Genomic DNA, 19,477 nt, shown 5'->3' with positions numbered 1-19,477 from the left:
GAGGACCGGAAGAGCGGGAGATGGCGGAGGAGTGAGGACGATGCCCCTGCGATCGGAGTCGTCGGGGCGGGTGGAATCGCGGCGACTGCGAGGCGGCCGCGGAGGAGGTGGGGCGGCGGTCGGGATGGGAAGGGAGGATTGGCTCTCTCCGTACACGTGTGACCTGTGACGGCGTCAGCCTGGTAACTGGTTAGCTTCTGACTGGTGGGGCCGCCTGCGCAGCGGATTCGATTTGATTTTAAGCTCCTTTTTCTTCTTTTTGCTTTTTATTACGGGAGTATATTTCGATTTTTCGTGTTGACTGTGTTTCTCCCGTAAAAATAAATTAAGTCATGTGAGATTTCTTACAATTGCACTGGTGGAAAAGAAATGGGTAACTCTGGTCAAGTTTGGTGTGGACTAGGGAATGTAATTAGCTGATGCTTTAGCCGTTATTAAATCCGTTCCAAATTATAAGACGTTTTGGTTTTTCTATATATACATTGACTTTACTATATATCTAGACATAGTATATATCTATGTACATATCAAATGCAAAATATCTTAAAGTCAAAACATCCTGTAATTTGGAACGAATGGAGTAGCAGTTTAGCACCGCACCTTACATGTACTAACGAATTGCAAAGGAAGCCATGCTGCGTCGCTCTCCCTGCTTTTACTTGGTTGTCTTGTATCGTCTCCCGCCATCCATCCGCCCCGCTGCCAACACCCAAGTACCCAACACAACCAGGCCAGGCCATGCGATTTGTTGTCATGCGAAATTGACCAGGCCCAACCAACAACCAAAGCGATGCGATGCCGTACTACTAGGGTTTTTTTTTAGAAACATGTAGTACTACTAGTAAAGATGTTCACCTGTGCCATGGTCCGGTCGGTCCAATTCGCAGTCGCAGTGACCACTGAGCCCAGGCGAGCCGGCCGGCCCTCTGCACGCTGCACTTCCATGTCTATGGTGCAGCTGCAGCAGCTGCAGCTTTGCATTACCCTACACAAGCCGGAAGTGCTTCCCGAGCGGCCAGGCCGTCCACGTCACCCCGATATCCTCTGACCGTTTGATTCTGAGATCAACGGTGGAGGCTGATCCTACCTCGTCCAGAAATATCTGTTGCCGTCTCTATCCGCTCCCTCCCTTCCTCCAGAAGCATCGCCGCAAACGCCGGTTCCCTCGACGTCTCCGCTCCCCCGAGCTTCTGTCCGCCCCCTCCCACCTCCGCCGCCGCTCCTCCCCAGCGCCGGTGCTCCTCCCCTCCCCCTTCCCAGCTCTGCCTCCGCCTCTCCCCATCGTCGTCGCCGCCCCTTCCGAGACCAGCAAGCCCCAGCGCGGCTGTACGGGTGCAGCCGTCCCGGCTAGGGAGGCCTCCGACGCGAACCAAGTGGAGGTGCATTGTCTCCCTTCATTCCCTTCCTCTACCCCTTCCCGTTCCCCTTCCCCTCCCCTTGCTGGCATCGAGGACGGGTGTGTTCAAAATCAATGGTGGGTGGGCTCAGTTTCTCAGCCACAGACGCTGCGTTTCTCCAGCGCAGAACGGGGCGGGACGACGAAAACCCCAACGCCGCCGCCTGCCGGAGTGGAAAGGGGTAAACCCGCCAAAATCGCATCCCACCCCACCCCACCCATCCGATTTCGATTCGATTCGCCGGTGGTGCCTGCAGCGGAGGGGATGGCGAGCTCCTACTCCTTCCCGCTGTTCGAGCCGGCAGAGATCGAGGCGGCGCTGCACAGCCACGGCATCGCGCCCAGCACTAGCCTCTACGCCGAGGACATCGTCCACCCTCAGCCCGGCTTCGTCGCCGAGGTCCTCTATCTCTTCCTCCTCAACTTCGTCGGGTACGCCCCCGACGCTCCCCTCGCCCCGAGCTGTCCCGTCTCACCTGGATCCGGCCTCATCTCTGCGTTTGCTTGCTTTGGGGGGCATTTTGCTTGTTGCAGCCACGAGCCCGACCAGCAGCTACAGTCCAGGCGCTGCAGGTGGTCGACAACCCGGAGCACCACATGCGCGCCCTACGGTTGTCGCGGATCTACAAGAGGGCCAACGCCTTCCTCCAGTCCATCCAGTTCCGAGACCTCAATCTCCGCGACCTCCTCCGCGCCGACGGCCCCCGTGTCGTCCTCATCCTCAATGCCCTCATCAACTTCCTCCTCTTCAGGCGGGACAAGCTCGCCTTGCTCGAGCCCATCGTCCAAGAGTACGGTGCGCTTGACAAACGACAGAGGGAGGTCAGGGCTAAGATCGACGAGGTCGCGTTCCCATCCTCCTCCTTTACATTTTCCTGCCTTCTGTACGGGGAAATACTTAGGTTTTCTCTCCCTGTGTGTGTTTTCTTTTTGGCGTTTTGTTCCCTTCCATTTTCCACCTTATACAGCTTAGCAAGGCGAAAGAGGAACATCTGCTTAGGGAGCAGCTGGAGGCACCCATGGTCCACCAGCTCGAGAAGGAGGTCGATGCCCTCAAGCAGAGGCTTCATGATTACAACAGAGAGCAGCTGTCGCTGCGCGTTGCATCAAAAGCCTTGGACGAAAAGAGAGAAGAGACGCTGAGGAAGGTGCTGATTCCTGTCTTGCGTTGCATTTTTCCTTCCTTTTGAATAGAATGGTACTTGGAGCTTTTCCTTGGTATGTTTTTATTCTTGTGTTCTGTGTGATCCATGCAAAACAGAGGTTTACAATGTGGGCTTTTGTTTACATATGTCAACTTTGAACCTCCTGCATATTATGGCTGTTGTCAATAATCTTGGCACTACTACCTTGCTGCCTTAAGCTACAACACCGAGTAGATTTCTTATTTGGCGTATTGCTGATACCTTCTGTCAATATATTGTTATATTTTACTAGCTTTTGTGCAGTAACAAAGGCCGACTGTATAGCTGGGATTCCCGCTTCTGCCTCCTCTTCCCCTTCCCGACGTTTCGTCCTGATCCCAGACGCCTCTTCTCCCGCAGGCGTCGCCCCCCGCCGCGTCTGCCCTTCCCTTCCTCTCTCTCCCTCTCCCTCTCTCCCGACCTGGTGGCGTGCCGGCCGGGCCAAGCGCCACCGGATGGCCGCGCGGCTCGCTGCCGGGGCCACGAGGCCACCGCGCCACGAGCTGCCGGCGCGACGGCGTCCCTGGGCTGCGGCAAGCACGTGCGCCCCGACGGTGGCCGTCCCCGGGCACAGCACGTCCCAAGCGGGCCTCCCTGTGGCCACCGGCGTAGGTGCCGCCCCGACGCCGCTTCCTGCCGCCGGTCCACGGCTCCTCCTGTGCTCGGTATCATTGTGTCGCTAAGATTCCTTTTTGATACTGACAGGAATTTGCACTCTCTCAGAAGTACCACAAGGAACTGCTCCGGTTGAAACAAAACGACTACACAAAAGCGCATGAACTTCTCGAGCATGTTTACATGGACCAACAAATAACAAACACTGATGCCTCTGGTGAGTACACTCGCATTCGATTTTCTTGCCTTTGGAGGATCATTTAATGCTCATTTCGTCTTAGTTCAACAGCTCAATACAAAGCTTTATTCCCAGTTGTTTCTCGAGTAGTTCATTCTCTGAACAGAGACTTGATTTGGCCATATCTTTGCATCCATTATTCTGTTTTTTTTCCCGATTTCTCTACTCCAGTGACAGTGCATGTAATATAAACCTATGCACCATCCTCGGCTCTTTGAAACCTTGAACAACATATGTAATATGCACATCTTAGATTTATATATCTACCTTCTTATTTTTTATAATCTATATATTCTCCAGATTCGAGGTCTTTTTGCAACCTGCCTGTGTGCGCGATGGCGCACACCTACTTTCTGCTACCTTATTCGGGAAACAAAGGTATTTTCCAATCTCTCTGTTGACTTTCATTGTTTAGGTGAATGTAGGCTAATAGAATGAGTTCGCATTCATACAGCTACCCACCTCAATTTACATCTTACAGTGTCTATCATCTCTGCTTTCATAAATGTTGGGGCCAAACCTCAATCTGAGAAATTGTCGACGTCTAACTTTTTGACTGAATTTAAATTCAATTACTATGGTCTAAGTGGTGCGATTTCTTTTCATTGGTTTCAGGCTTATCTACGTAGCCCATTTCAACAATCCACTGGTGATATACAGCGACAGCTGAACAGTTGGAGAAAGAGTATCTGATCTGATGGATCTCGTTTCTGGTTCACATATAATTTGATTGGCAGTTTATTTGTAAGGTATGGCTGCCTGCTTCTTCAGATCTATTTCACAATGACTTCCGTACATTCAAGTCTGATTGAATAAATTGGTTTGGCTGCATGTGTCTTCCTGAACACAACCTGTTATTACACACTGAACAAAACCTGCATAAACTGGCACAATCTCTCTTGCTCCCTCATTTTTACTTCTTAGATGTTCAGTTATAAATGGCCACAGCACAGTGAGTGAAAAAAGGCACTACTATTAATTGTGCTGCAGGTAGTGACTTGCTTTGCTTAATTTTGCACGCTATTTTTTTCCCAAAGCGTGTTACTGTTCATCACTTATTTAAGAAATCACCAAGAAATACCTGAGTTTGTAGGAAATTGTCCCCTTTATCCGCTATAGCTGCTCAACAACTAGATGTTAAGTGTACAACACTTTATCTTACCTTCTATTATTTACAGCTAGCACTTCTATTTTGCTTCCAAGCCAAATTCTTTCTCTTTTTTTTGCCACACAATACCCTTCTTCTATGGATGAATGCTTCCCATTTATTTTAACACCCACAGACCTATCCATAGCCTATGTCCACTGCATTTGCTACATTTGGTTGACTTAGAACAATTTATGTATCCTCTGCTCATAATACAGCTGTTTGATTGTGGTTCCTGCAGGTTAATACATATGGTTCTAATTCCAGTTACGCCAAAACCAGGCCGTCCTGCCAACCTATTTGGCTTACATATCTAATCGTATCTAATTCTACATGTTCTCCTTCGCTCAATTCCATGGAGTGTCTCAGTTTACACGGGCATCCATGTTCCATTCCAACATTTGCCTTTTTAGTTTTCGCAAAATGACTCAACATTGGCGCACGACTTTACATACCTAAATTCTGAGTCTTGTGTGTTTAGTGCTAAAGACAACTGTGTAATCCCTATGTACATTGCAACCTATAGTGGACTTCTGAGTCTTGTGTGTTTAGTACTAAACAGAACCGTGTAATATTCAGTATATGATGCACCATGCTATTTATGTGAACCTTGCTTGTATAATGCTCTGATGCCCTACCATGCTGGTTATAGGCATGCCTTTCGGTAATCTATATAAATAGACCTGCTTCACGGCACATTCTACACCCACACTTATCCCCGAGCGCGTGCATCACATTCTATACCCACACTTATCCCCGGGCGCGCGAATGCGCGCGCCCTGACACTAGCAGCCAACAACTGCACATGAGCTGAACTCCACTCCGCGTCCACCCCAAGTCCACATAGCATGTGAGGTCTGCGCGTGAGCAGAGCACGGGTGTACGGTGTACCCAACAATGGCATTTCTCAACTGCGAAATTCATGTCAGGATCAGGTGAGATCGTGCCAATTCGGTTACAAAAATGACGGCACCAGATCGATCGCTGACCAGTGATCTCAAGGCGACAGGTCAACGGGCACAGCGTCAGATCAGATCCCGGGCAGCATGTTCGTTTGGCTGTGGCTTATCGTAACTGGAACAGTATTTTTCTCTCACAGAAACCAACCGGTAATACTTCTTCACAAACCAGCAACGATACGAACCAGCCAACCGAACAGAAACCAGCCAGCAGTACTTCTTCCCATTGATGGCGACCGACCACGTTGCTTACCTCTACCGAGCATCAGAAACACACCATTACATACATACATCAGCTAACAGACGGTGACAGCAGACACAGCCAAGCATACCCGTACCAACTTGAACCAGAGAAGCTCTCTTTCCACCGGAATCCGGCATCCGGCCATCCAGGTTCAAGAAAGAGGATGCCGGTGTCGACATCGACATATAGATAGACAAAACTGGGAGAAACCACGACATAGCTAGGGATCCCGTGGAACAAGGATCGATCTCCGGATCACCGCTCTCATTTCTCTACACAGCCAAAAATCAAAGAAAGGTGCATTGTCGGGATAGCACAGCACACCATCTTGGTCTTACTATAGATTAACGCAGCGGACAAAATGGGTACTCGCCGGGCCCAAGCATTGCGACCTTAATTTACAGAAGAGGGGCAGGGCAAGGGACGGGAATGAATGGTCCATCCATCTAGTAGGCGTGCTCGAGGTCCCTGAAGTACTCGTGCTCGAGGGCGGCACGGGCGTTGATTCTCTTGCTGGGATCTAGCCGCAGCATCTTCTGCAAGAACAACGGTGGGGAGAAGTCAAGTCAGAGATGTCAAGGTGCGCACTGATACAATCGTACAGAATTCGGGGCAGTGAAATGAAAGGCTAGCGTGAGCGAATAATGCAATCGTCTAGTCTGATTATGTTCTGTGGGGTTGACATATAGCAAATCATCATGTGGTTTAAGTGTAAGCGTAACACAGGACGTACATGAAAGGGAATCATGTACTACTGGCAGTTGTACAAAAAGCAATGCAGCTGCAAGATTCCAGTTACAAAAAATGACCCCTACCCAGTTTAAATAGTGCTGCAACTGTCCTTAGACTAGGGAAATTGCAATACCTGGTCAAAAAAATGACCCCTGTGCATTTAGATTCACATGTTTGAAGAGAATATGAGTCTGAACCAATATTGGAAGAGATGCCTAAATGCTACAATCCAGGTGCACTTGCAGCCCCACGCGCAGGCGTTTCCAAAGATAGCAAATATGTGCTACGAAAAAGAGGGAATTTGTGCACGGATTAGGCTGAACCTCATGTTAAAACATTTGCAGGTTGCAGCCTCAATAATGCAATATTGTAAGTGCATAGAGACATGACCAAAAAAAAAGGGTAGAAACTTATCGCTAGGTTTCCATTTCCCTCTTCTCCCAGTGGATGAAACCTTGGGCTACTCAAATGCAAACAGATTTTCAGCCTTCATATAAACCCACAAAGAAGGCCATGTCATCTATTCACTTAGAAAAACTAATGGCATGGGGAAAAAGTAGAAGGTGATCTTGCAGAGTAAGGAAAAATGGAGAACATAAGTAGAAAATGCAAATAATTCATGAGTCTGACTTACAGATAGAAGATCGATTCCTGCCGGTTCAAGTGTTGGGACCACTGTTGCAAGATCCTACAGCATGAACCTCGTGTTAGAGCCAAAAATGGTTTCATTGTAATGTTGAATTACCCTCATACACAAGCAAAAAGGAGATCCCAAACTTATCTGTAACAGATTAACCGAGCAGAACATGGTACAGGTTTTCATCCACACTCACAACTCAAAACCCTACCCCACTGTTTGCAATAATAAAAAGGACTTGATTATTATTTACCACAGATGGCCACTTTGGGAAAGTTGACTTGTAATCAGGTAATGAAGCAACGCCTGGCCATGTTTCTTCAGTTGGAGTACCCAAAATTCTGCATTAACAGAAGAGGATGCACAAACACAACCCAGATAAGATATTTTTTCTGCAACATGCAACAGACTAAAGAAAGCTTGAACTCTTGTAAATAAGACCTGAAAATCTTAAACAGCTCATCAATCTCAGAATCACCAGGAAAAAGTGGCTTCTGGTTCACCATTTCAGCAAAAATGCAACCAACTGACCACACGTCAACAGGGGTGGAATAATGCCTTGCACCGAGAAGAATTTCAGGTGCTCTATACCAAAGTGTCACCACCTAATAAAAAGTTCAGTTCCAATCAAATGATGACAAACTAAAAAGGAAAGGAGAAGATGTGGAACATCATGGTAATAGTCGTATGCACAGGACAAAGTAACCAATCCTAAGGCATACTACAGAAAAGCACACGGGTATGGTGTTACCGGCAGTTACTAAATAGCCTTCGCACGAATATGAAAGGTGCGCAAATGAGTCAGGCAGTGGTACTGGTACGCCATGTGAAGAAAATTGTATGCATGTAGCCTAACGAACTGGCAATTACGATTTGTTATGCAACAAAGGCAACAATGATCACCACAATTGCACTATCGCCAAGCAGATGAGTGATTTTTTTAGAACTTCCTTAACAGCATTTCCAGTTTATACAAAGGCCTGTTTAGATATGTATATGCATAAACGTGTGTTCCATTTCTCTTTCCATTTTTAGCTTCAATACTTGCTAAACACTCCGAAGGCGTACTACAGAAAAGCACACACAAATAGTGTTACTGGAAGTTACTAGTCGTTGCACAAATATGAAAGCGTGCAAGCCAGTCAGACAGTGGTATCAGTATGCCATATGACGAAATGCATATGCATGTGGCCTAACAGACTTAGCAATTACGAACAGTTGTGCAACAAAGGCAACAACAAAAGCATTTTGTAACAGTGTTCCTTTGCCAGGATGCTAACATGGCAAGACAATTTTTCATCTGCCATGGCTTAACTCAGGCAGATACCTTAAGTCAGCGTACCAGACAAATAACATGTTGTCCAGCTGTAAAATGTACCTCTTGAGTAAAAGTCAGGACAGGAATGCCGAATGCCCTTGCCAATCCAAAGTCAGCACTATCACCAATCCAAAGGCAACAATAATTTTAAATTACCCAAGAATGCTGTCGTCTCGTACTGCACTATCACCAAGCAGATGACAAATTCGGTTATTGTCCTAGAGCTCTCCTTCGTAACGGCCTTTCCAATTTTATATAAATAAAAGCCTATTTAGATGTGTCCATTATTAGCTTCAACGCTTGCTCAGTTTCTCTGTCATATGCAAACGGCAAAGGTAAACAATCTTAAGGCGCACTACACAAAAGCACACGGGAATGGCGTTACTGGCAGTTACAAAACAGTTTGAAGCGTGCAAGCGATTCAGACAGTGGTACCAGTACGCCATGAAGAAACGCATATGTTGGTAGAGGCTGGAACCTTGTTCCATTATCTAAAAATGAAGAAACGCATATGCATCTGGCGTAACGAATTGAACAAATTACAAACTTCTGTTCAACAAAGGCGACGATGATAGCATTTTTTGTGGCGTTCATGAGCGAGTAACTGCATTCCTTTTCCAATACGCTAAACAACATGTCATGGCAATTTCGCAGCTACTGCGGATTGACTAATGCAGGCACCTTAAGTCGGCGTACTACCAGGACCGACAGCATGTCGTCAGGGTGTGAGTGAAATCGTACCTCATGAGTGAAAGTCCGGACAGGGATGCCGAACGCCCTCGCCAATCCAAAGTCGGCGAGCTTCAAGATGTTGTTGCGGCGATCAAGCAGCAGGTTCTGCGGCTTGAGGTCGCGGTGGAGCACGCGGTGGGAGTGGCAGTAGGCGATGCCCCGCAGAATCTGGTAGAGGTAGGACTGCACGGCACGGCACGGCACGGCACAGCACAGGGAGCATATCCCGGCATTAAAATTTGCATTTCTTCATATCTCGCAATTACTATCATTCTTCACAGTCACAGCCTCGTCAACGGAACCACTGTGTCGAGCGATAGTAGGTGGTACGGCACCAGCAGTGGCGTACGGCGGCTGAATTCAAAGCAAAGGGAGAGGGAGGAGAGGAGGAGAGACTGACTTTGACTATGCGGTGGTTCTTGAAGTCGGCGGAGGAGTCCATGTGCTTCTTGAGGTCGAGGTCCAGGTACTCGAAGACGAGGTAGATGCACTTGTCGTTGTGCACGACGTCCTGCAGCCTGCACGGCAGCGCGAGCGCATCAGCAGCAGGTAGCACACTAACAAACCCTGGCATGGCATGCGCATAAGTGACAAGTTACAAGTAGTAAGTACCTGACGATGTTACGGTGCTGCATCTCCTTGAGGAGGGAGATCTCGCGGATGGCAGTGGAAGGGACGCCCTCGTCCTCCTGCTCGAGGCGGATCTTCTTGAGCGCGATCGTCTCGTTGGTGTGGCGGTCCTTGCCCTTGTACACCACCCCGTACGTGCCCTCCCCGATCTTCTCCGTCTTCTCGTACTGCGCCCACCATTTCCCGCCGCCCGCGTTACATTACATTACATTACAGGGACACATCACAGACAGACATATACAGAGCTCGCTCGCCGACGCGCGCGACTGCGGCCGGTCGAGAAGGGAGGGAGGGGGAGGGGGGGCGGCAGTAGCGGAGCGATCGGAGACGGCGGGCGCGCTCACCTGGTCCATGGCGGGGCAATCCGGCCGGATCGGGCGGGGAGGGACTGGCGGCGGCGGCGAGGGGAGGAGTGGTGGTGGTGGTGGTGGGTGTGGGTGGGGGCTGGGCCTTGGGGGTGGAGTGGAAGGCAGGGAGGGGTGCGTGCGTGTGCACTGGAGCCGAGGGAGTTGAGCCCGGGGTGGCTTGGCGTCGTGGCCTGGAATCGCCCGGCTTCACCAAGCAACGCAACTGGAGCTGGGTGGTGGCTGGACTGGATTCTGCTGCCTCTTCTGCTTGCGGTCGCGGGTGTCGTCGCTGTCAAAATAAAATTGAGGCTGAATCGAAATCAATCATGTCACGTGCTCGCGCGTGCGGGGGGCGTCACCCAAATGCCGTGCCGCCAAACTATTTTCGCCACGGGGGACGGGACGCGGCCTCTGCCAGGTCACGTCTGAGCTCAGCTCGGTGTGTGTGTGTGTCATGGACCGCGCGTGCACGGCACGGGCATGGATTGCTCGTGTACACGTACAGGCTCCGTTCGCGTGCCTTTAAATCTCTGGTGTGATCCGTTTTTTTTCATTCGAAACCGTATTTTCCTCTCATAGATTTCTCCAAAATTCCTCCAAACGAACGGGGTCATATATTTTTTATCATTCGACGAGGTCTATATATTTCCATTTTTTATATTTATTGCTACTTTATTAAAAGTTAAATACTTGCACTTTGATCGTATCAGCCATGATATAATGTTTTTCTCTCACATCCAAACAGGATCAGCCGGCTTATAAGCCACATAAACGATCAAGCGAATAGGGTGTTAATTGTTGTGATGAGGTGGCCATGAAGGAAATCAACAGTGCGTCGTGTTGGGGTGCTGAGGCGAGAAGAATGAAAACGTTGCTTTCTCGGCGATTGATTTTATTTATAACGTGCATAGAAACTTTAAAGAAACCATGAACTACAACTAACTAAGCGCATCTTATTAATTCTTAATTAACTGGTAAGTTGCCTGTGGTGGAATGATCTGTCGACCCGAAGTAGACGTAGCAGCAGATACGAATAGCGCCGTAGCCCAGGCGATCGGCAACAGCCAATGCCATATTTTTTGAAGAGCCGTAGTCCACCGATCCACGAGGAAACTCTGGGCTGCCAACTGCCATGCCAAGTCGACGAGTCCATCCCAGATGGGCAGATGGAGAGGAGTGTCTACGCGATATATGAACCAAAACGCGCACCCCCCATGCCAGGCCCCACCCACTCCTAATTAGGCGCCCGCTTTCAGTTTTTTATTTTTTTGGCGCTAAAAGCGCGGGAAGCCCGCCTAACCACGAAAACCGAGCGTGGAGCCAGCAGGCCCACGCCCTTTTATCCATCTCGAGCGGTGCATGCACGTGAGCTTTGAGTCCCTTTGAGTTGAATTTGTTTTAAACTATAAGTTTAGTTTACCAAATGTTAAATTGTACCCTTTCCGTTCTAAATTATAAAATATTTGACTTCTTTAAAAATTTTATTTTTAATATGCATCCAAATTGTAGAACTTTTAACTTCTTTAGATTTAGATATATTATTTTTACTATGTATCCAAATTATAAAACGTTTGACACCTTTAGATATACTAGTTGAATGCACGTGTGTTGCCATGGGATTTTAAAAGAGGCATGTATATGCTAGTATAGGATTATATGCCTTTCTCACGGGAAGCATTAACTGATGTCATCATATGTTTACACTACAGCACAATCATGCTCAGATGGGCTACTTTTTAGAAGCGAAATGGTTGTACGTATGTGTGATGATCTTCAGATACAAGGTAGCACTGCATGTTAAACGCACGCAATGAACAGCGCGGTCATGCTCAGGTGGGTTACTTTGAGAAGCAACACTGCTCCATGTGTGCGTGATGATCTTGAGATACAAGGTACTAAATGTCAATAGAAATGCTATTCAAAACACCCATGTTTTTTAGCCCAAAAAAAACACATGAATTTTTATTGTGTCCATGACGCGTGGGGCCCACACGTCGGACAAGCCACTTAAAACACTCGGGCCAGCCGGCGCTCCCGTCCTCATCCCCTCCCTCCCGTCCGCGTGTTCTCCTCTCCTCTCTCTCTCTCTCACCGGCGGCCACCGGCGACGGCGACTGGTGCCCGCGCCCGACGGCGCCTCCCTCAGCTCGGTCGCGTCGGTCCCCGACGGCCGCCGATGGCGCCATGGCCGGCGCGCCTCCCCGACGGCGCCAGTAAGCCTCTCCTCCTCCTCCTCTACATCTGTGATTTGTCCTTCCATAGAAAAAAAAATTGTTTCTCGTGATCTTTGATCTGTGATTTTTAATTTGTGATTTGCGGTGGTCGGCGGCGGGGGCGAGGACGAGGTCCGGCGGCGGCAAGCAGCTGGAGGAGGAAGAAGAACAGTTCGCTGGAGGAGGAAGAAGAACCGTTCAAAAAAAAGATTCGTGTGCTCTCTCCCTCTGAAACACACAGTTATTCAGTAGACATACTCAAATGTCAAACGCAAAGCAATGAACACTGGAGAAACTGATATATCTCATTCCCTCTTCTCAGCATTAACAACGTGCCATCTGAGATCATCAATTTATCAGTGATCTGTTCCAAGAGAGGAAGCCTTCATCGTTGGGAGGATTCTGGTGAGACCTCATCTTTTGAAAAACCAGTAAATAATAAAATATTTGGTGCACTCTGGATCACTGCTGAAAGAATTATAGTGCCTTTGACCCCCGTGCTTAATGACTCCTGCAAGCAAGAATGGTACCAATTATGTGGGATGCGTTGACACAATGGCTGCTGAGACTGTCCAAGGAATAGGAATTATGCAATGATCAGTAAAATTGTATCATGACATCCCAAAATAATATGGAGAAGATAGCAAAGAAGAGATCAAACACATTTATTACCTACAAGGCCTCTGATTATCGGGAACTTTTCACCAGCTGCTTCAACATCACCAAACAAGACCCTCTCTGATTGGAAAGGGCCACTCTTGTGCTTTGAGTTTGAGCTTGGCCAATCACGTCATCAATCATGTGATCAAACAAAGATAGTAAATTAGTACCTTGAGCCAGAGTGCCAGACATAGAGTTTTGCCGTTTGGCAACCTATCCCTTTTTCACTCTTGATTTTAGAATTCATGAAAATGGCATAATGCTGCTTCAGTGAGTAGTATAGGATAATTGGGCTTTCGCAAGTTCCCCACATTAGATCAAGTTCAATTCAAGGATGTTCTAGTTCACACGAGATCATCGGCATCAGCCAAAGATGAACATTGAACGTATTAAACTAATTTCTCCAGAGCCCCGCTAAGCAATCTAATTATACCCAAACCACCAGGCAACCATAAATTAAAAAAAAAGCAAAATGTAAACCAGCGCAACATTGTCTATCTCAATTGTTACGATGCCTCCATGAATGGAAGCCTTCTCCCTGAGCAAAGGCGCCTTTGGCGACATGCCGCCGGTGGCCTGATCAGAATTCCACATTCCAGTGTTCAGAGAGGCACGCAAAAAACATACAGCAGCAATGGCATGTACACTACAACAGTTGAAGAGTTTCTGATAGGAAGCGAACCTTGTACTCGGTGATGTCATCGCGCACAGAGCTGAGAAGATCGACACTACAATTACAAAGCGACACGATTGAATTATTAGCGCTAATGCAATAGCATATATATCAAGACAACAGATGTTCAGCTTGGTAAAAATCCCAACCGAAGTTCAGGCTTAACACGAATTCAGAAGCTCAGAATCTACAAGTAATTGTATGGGGGTTCATTAGAGTACATCTCTCTAGCTTTTAAAGTTCTGCAGTAAAAGTATATATATTATGCATAACCTTGTCGATCACTGATGAAATCAACCTTTAACTTGGGATGTAAATTTCTTACTGAAAGATGATTATATTTTCTGACCAAGTGATCATGAAACAATCATTTTATTCAGCTTTAGTACTCTCAACAGAATTGACATTTAAAAAAACATATCTGACACTTTAATTTGTCGCTTTGCACTAATCAAGAATGATTTCACTAATAAAATCAACACTTAACTCCTCTGAATGCTTTCATAACTGATTTATAGAGTGCTGTAATGCTTAGCAGAAACATCAAATATTCAGATTCTTTGAGCTGGGACAATCTATAGAGTGTGCATTTTTCACTTCCGGCGCATCAACTTACTATTCTATAGTCCTTATTTAATTTCAATTCACTATATCTGCAGGAGTTGAAAAGAGAAAGGGTTTACATCAAATGCACACCCAAAGAAATTGTATGCATGGTTTAGGAAGCTGCAAACCTCTAGGTGTTGATTTTTAGAAGAAAACTTAAGGTACCAACCCGTAAATCTATAGTCTATAATAATCCCATCAACATATGTTCATTCATAGTCTGTGATTCCACCGTTGCTTTTACTATAACAACTAACAAGTACTATCTTAAGCAATCGATCATGGAAAAAAAAGAAGGAATCAGATCATCATCACTACTATTGGCAGATAAAACATTCACAGTCGTGAGGAGTTCAAAAGAGAAACATGGTTTCACCGAAAAAACTCAACCTCATACGGAGTGTCTTAACATCTGCAGCCTCCAGTTTTCTACAATAATTGACTTTTGAAATCATGATACGAAACAAAAGGAACATTATGAGGCCAAACAAACATGATGCCAAATAGCAAGTAGGTAAGAGGCCATCAATACATATCAGCGATGAAAGATTTCTGATTTTAGAGTCAGAGTTGCATTGCAAAATCAAACCTGGGCAATAGTTCGATGGCCAAAATGCTCATAAGTCAAATGGGGATCAGCTGTTTGCGTGTTAGACAATGAGCAAGGCCAAGGAGATATTTTAGCTCGTGGAGTGCCCGTGCAAATTCTGAATGTTTCAACGCAACGCACGGGCACTCCATTGTGTAGCCCGCTGGACGGCTCTACGGTATGGTGGGACATCGTGCAGGAGCTATTTTTGGCGGCGGAGAAGAAGCAATGGCCGCGGGCCTCGGCAAACAACAGGATGGCGGCTGTGGCGGCGGTTCTAGATCCAAGCAATGGAACACGAGAGAGAAAAGGTACAGCGGGTTTCGGAAACCTCCTCGCCTCCGTGCGGGCTCGGCTGCTCAGTCTGCGGTCAGGGAAGGGCGGCGGACCGCGGGATCACCTTGGTCGGCTCGTGGTTGCCTGGTTGGAGGCCGCCGTGCGTCAGCCTCATCCGAGGCGGCGATGCCGACCGCCCACGACGCGCCGACGGTCGGCCACAGTCCGACAGAGGCGCGGAGCGCCGGAGCCACGACGCCGCGCGATGGCTGGGACGCTGGGATAGGGGAGCGGGCGGCCCTCCAGGCGGCTCACCATCGACGCTGGGGCTGTGCGCGTCGTCCGCCGCGTGCCCCCTGCGGCAGCTGCGCACTGATCAGATCGAGCGAAGCAACCGTCGATCTCCGGGCCTCCAGGCGGCTCACCGTCGACGCCGGGGCAGCGCGCGTCGTCCGCCGTGTGCCCCCCGCGGCAGCTGCGCACGGGTCGGATCAGGCGAAGCAGCTGCGGTTGAGCGGGCAGGAGGAGAGCAATAGAAGGCTACAGGGCGAGCTGGGCGTCGTCCGCGGTTAAGGGGCAGGGAGGCCGTCGGCGGTGGAGGGGCAGCAGAAGAGCCGGCGGGGGAGCGGAGGAACGGGCGAAGGATCGTGGCTGCGTCGTGGGGCTGTGATGACGGATTGTGCGCGGCGTCGGTTTTGCGGGAGGGCATGCGGAGGGAGCGGACGTGGAGCGAGGGGACAGGCCGCGGGGCGGGGCAATTAGCGCGGGGTGATTAGCTCGTGACGAGGGTCATTTGCGGGAGGCTTTTACCTGTGTACCCTTAGAAAAGATGCCACACTCCTGCGTACCCCTCAAAAGTTGGTCGTCACCTACATGCCCTCGCTCGAACTTTTCTTTTCCCTCACGCCATTCCGTCGGCATTTGCTCCTAACGGTGGGTAACGGCTCTGGAGAATGACTCAGTTGCCCTTGGGCTTGTATGGGCGTCTGAACTTTTTCGTTTCCCCTGTGCCATTGCCAGGCCAGTACCATGTATTCAGAACGGAAGGATTATGCGTATTTAGTCCTACAAACTTCAGATGCCCATTTCCAAAAAAAAAAACTTCAGATGCTATGAGGATCTTAAAGTTGGAGCTATGCTAAACAGACCTAAAAAAACCTTGGCTGTCCTTTTTGTTTAAAACAAACCGCCTAAAAGGTCATTAACAGGTATGGAGAAAATAACCAGGTATACTTTTCTATTTTTATTGTCCACTCTTAACAGTGTATTAATTATAGGACATGATACAGCAATAAGAAAAGGTCATTTCTTTTATTTTCTTTGCAGCAGCACAAAGCAGTATCCAGTTTATTACTCCAGTAAAGTACTTGAATAATACAACGGGGTATATACACATTTTCTTTTATTTTCTTTGCTGCACAAAGCCATATCCAGTTTATCAGTAAAATACTTGAATAATGCAACTTGGTATATACACAAAGCCAGTCACACTTTTGCTAGGTACTGAATGTGTAAAACATGAGAAAACTAAATGTGCAAACCACAAAAAATAAATAAATTAGATGTAAGTTTATTTCTGCAGCTACTCTTACAACAAGTTTACTGAAAACATTGTCAGAACATTTCTGCAGCTACTCTTACAATAAGTTTACTGAAAACAGCTATTCAAGACAATCACTCATCATTGGAGCAGAAAAAATGATCATTTGACATAAACCTGGGCTATTACATATTGCAGGCATACTAATAGCATATAGATCATGGGCTATCACATATTGCAGGCATGTAAGCTTCAGGGGGTTCCTAATACTTACTTTTATAGACTACCTGTCGCAGTGTTCTCAACTTACTAATTTTGCTGCCTGGTTGCACCTCATAGAAGGGAATCTGTTGTGCTCTAATGCCCTGCTGTGTTGCACGAATGTTTCCTACGATGTTTTGCTGGCAGCTGCTCAGCCTGAAAAAAGAAGAATGCATCAATTTCTGGAGATAAAGCAACAATGGAGTCTAATTTCTACAGAACCTAATCAGTATTCTCTGAAACAAGTAGCTGAATTTGGTTGATGCCTACTGAAACCAAAGCAATGATTCTGGTTTCTACATAACCTAATCTCTGAAAACAAGGCACCGAAAGCAAGAAAACTATTTTTTTGCGGCACCTTGTCCTTGACCATCCATGATCACTACTGCAGTTCCGACGCCTCCTGGTTTCTAGAAACAACAACACCCACCATGTACAAATGCTTGCGTTCGTCCCTCATCCTACCCACGTACATGTGTTATCATACAGGATTAAGGATCTGCAAGAACTGAAAACGATGCTGAAGCAAGAAAACAAATGATTAGGTACCTTGTGATTTTCGCCAAAGGGGTCTGCACCAGCGCCGGCCTGATCCGCCGCCGCCTCCCAGCCGGACCAGCGCTGCCGCGGCCTCGCTGTGATTGTGCGACGCGGCGAGCTCACTGTCATGGATGGCAAGCTCGCCGTCGTGAACGGCGACCGCCGCCGTGGCCTCGTCCAGATCCCGATCATGCGCCCCCAGCACGATGTCGGATGGGCCGCTGCCACCGGGCGTCCGCGGCGCCGCAGACTCCCTCTCGCCGGCGAGCAGGCATGCGAGGGCATCCCGGCTGCCGTCGCCTCTGCGCTGGCTCTCCCCGACACGCGCGTGCGCGCGGGCTCACCCGCTGCTGCCGCTGCTTGTGGAATGGGAAAATGGGGAGGAAAGGGGAAGGAGGCCAAGGAGGATATTAAGCCCGGTCCCACGTGTCAGAGCCGTCAAACGGCCAAAACCTAACAGAATGCCGACGGAATGGCGTGAGGGAAAAGAAAAGTTCGAGCGAGGGCATATAGGTGACGACCAACTTTTGAGGGGTACGCAGGAGTGTGACATCTTTTTTAAGGGTACACAGATAAAAGCCTCCATTTGCGAGGAGAGTACGATAACACGCCGTGCTGGTGCGTTCCTACGGGACATCTGAACTTTTGTACTACGAACACATGTATCACATGATAAGATAACAATACTGTAAAATTAAACAATATAATGCCCGTGTTAACGCTACGACAACGTATAACCAGACAAATCAAATAACTAAAAGGCATATATGTTTAAGTTATTAAGCATCACTGAGATATCTAACAGAAGTATAGGACTTGAGTTGACCTAAGAGAATACAACATCGGCTGCTATTTGATTCTAGAAATTAAATGACAATTGAAGTAGACAGTGCAATATCCAACCAGAACCTTTCAACTATTTTAGAGAGCACCTTTTAAAAGATCAATGATATTTAATTGGTTAACAAAAAAAATGAGAGAAAGAGTATATTTCAGATAACAAAACCGGGTCACGAATTGTAAATACTGCTTCATTAGGGGTATGTACTACTGTTCTACAACAAAAACAAGTATGATATTATTTTGCAGTTAGTTTATACTACTAATTCCCAAAATAAATCCCAAAACAAAGGAGTATATATTTTAGTAGCAGGAGTATCGTACTACTCTTTTAATGGTGGTATATATTTCTTTTATAAAGCAGTATCAGACTATTTCAAAAATAGAGCCTTCATGTCATGTCATGCATCTCATATCCTGACAGAATTAAAAATTGACATCAGTACCCCACTTGGCGTTACGTAATCTGTTTTAACACTCAAGTGGAGCACGGTGCATGAAACCAAAAATGCAGTATGTATGTGCCTATTTAGGATCAGGAACGGACCGTAAAATCCAAAAAGACTATGCAGTTTCAACAAACTGACTCCAACTTTAACCAAAGAGGACCCTTTTCACTTTCTACAAAAGGAGATAGGCAAACTGTTTAATTGACAGCTCAAGCAAAGGTTTCTGGTTCTTCCTCAACAACTCAAGCAAATATATACTTATTAAGAATCTAGTTATCCAGATATTAATATATGCAACCTCAGTAAAAACAAAAAAACAACTTTTGTCAACTAATTTCTTCTAAATGAATCATCCTAAAACAGGGTGATTGAGCACCAAAATAAAAGAGTTAAGGTCCATCCATGTTCAAAAGGAGCATCTGACAAGTTTATTTAAACCCTATATCTTGTAGGCAAAGGTAAAATAGCTAGCAATCCACAACATATCATGTGCATATATGCAGAGAGCAGGCCATTTAACCAACTTTCAGTCTGTAAAAATTTTCAATCTCTTATAGCCCAAACTGAGAACAAATTCCTTAGTCGCATATATCAAAATCTGAACTTGCAAGCAATTGTAAGCTGCATAGTAATTTTTTTAAAAAAATCAGA

General features: G+C 47.2%; 2 protein-coding genes and 2 long non-coding RNA genes across 4 annotated transcripts; 1 reads left to right on the top strand and 3 right to left on the bottom strand.

Moving 5' to 3' along the window:
• The first annotated feature begins 1,548 nt into the window (after window positions 1-1,548).
• Window positions 1,549-4,129, top strand: LOC136477283 (kinetochore protein NUF2 homolog). Its single transcript, XM_066475409.1, has 7 exons — window positions 1,549-1,578; window positions 1,654-1,796; window positions 1,931-2,311; window positions 2,365-2,544; window positions 3,286-3,412; window positions 3,734-3,811; window positions 4,049-4,129. Exons 2-7 carry the CDS (start codon window positions 1,662-1,664, stop codon window positions 4,060-4,062), a joined length of 915 nt encoding a protein of 304 aa, XP_066331506.1. The 5' UTR covers window positions 1,549-1,578; window positions 1,654-1,661; the 3' UTR covers window positions 4,063-4,129.
• Window positions 4,130-5,753: 1,624 nt separating this feature from the next.
• Window positions 5,754-10,397, bottom strand: LOC136475483 (cyclin-dependent kinase A-2). The gene is made up of 8 exons (XM_066472961.1): window positions 10,177-10,397; window positions 9,815-9,999; window positions 9,603-9,720; window positions 9,212-9,385; window positions 7,594-7,757; window positions 7,406-7,493; window positions 7,150-7,203; window positions 5,754-6,319 (listed from the first exon to the last, which is right to left on the bottom strand). Exons 1-8 carry the CDS (start codon window positions 10,183-10,185, stop codon window positions 6,230-6,232), a joined length of 882 nt encoding a protein of 293 aa, XP_066329058.1. The 5' UTR covers window positions 10,186-10,397; the 3' UTR covers window positions 5,754-6,229.
• Window positions 10,398-13,498: 3,101 nt separating this feature from the next.
• On the bottom strand, window positions 13,499-16,278 carry LOC136475484 (uncharacterized). The gene is made up of 3 exons (XR_010763192.1): window positions 15,321-16,278; window positions 13,735-13,780; window positions 13,499-13,628 (listed from the first exon to the last, which is right to left on the bottom strand). It is a non-coding gene; the product is annotated as an uncharacterized lncRNA (long non-coding RNA).
• A 456-nt stretch (window positions 16,279-16,734) lies between these two features.
• Window positions 16,735-17,920, bottom strand: LOC136470852 (uncharacterized). The gene is made up of 3 exons (XR_010761877.1): window positions 17,547-17,920; window positions 17,356-17,458; window positions 16,735-17,153 (listed from the first exon to the last, which is right to left on the bottom strand). It is a non-coding gene; the product is annotated as an uncharacterized lncRNA (long non-coding RNA).
• Between the last annotated feature and the right edge of the window lie 1,557 nt (window positions 17,921-19,477).

This window comes from Miscanthus floridulus, chromosome 8 (assembly GCF_019320115.1).
Source record: "Miscanthus floridulus cultivar M001 chromosome 8, ASM1932011v1, whole genome shotgun sequence".
Classification (NCBI taxonomy): Eukaryota; Viridiplantae; Streptophyta; class Magnoliopsida; order Poales; family Poaceae; genus Miscanthus; species Miscanthus floridulus.
This window is presented reverse-complemented; position numbering and strand designations above follow the sequence as displayed.

Coding starts and splice junctions, on each gene's coding strand:
- LOC136477283 (XM_066475409.1), top strand. CDS start 1,662: ATGGCGAGCTCCTACTCCTTCCCGCTGTTCGAGCCGGCAGAGATCGAG. Junction 2,545..3,285: donor GAGAAGAGACGCTGAGGAAG/GTGCTGATTCCT, acceptor TGATACTGACAG/GAATTTGCACTCTCTCAGAA. Junction 3,413..3,733: donor AACAAACACTGATGCCTCTG/GTGAGTACACTC, acceptor TATATTCTCCAG/ATTCGAGGTCTTTTTGCAAC.
- LOC136475483 (XM_066472961.1), bottom strand. Junction 9,721..9,814: donor CAGCACCGTAACATCGTCAG/GTACTTACTACT, acceptor GCTGCCGTGCAG/GCTGCAGGACGTCGTGCACA. Junction 7,758..9,211: donor TCCGGACTTTCACTCATGAG/GTACGATTTCAC, acceptor ACTTTTTATTAG/GTGGTGACACTTTGGTATAG.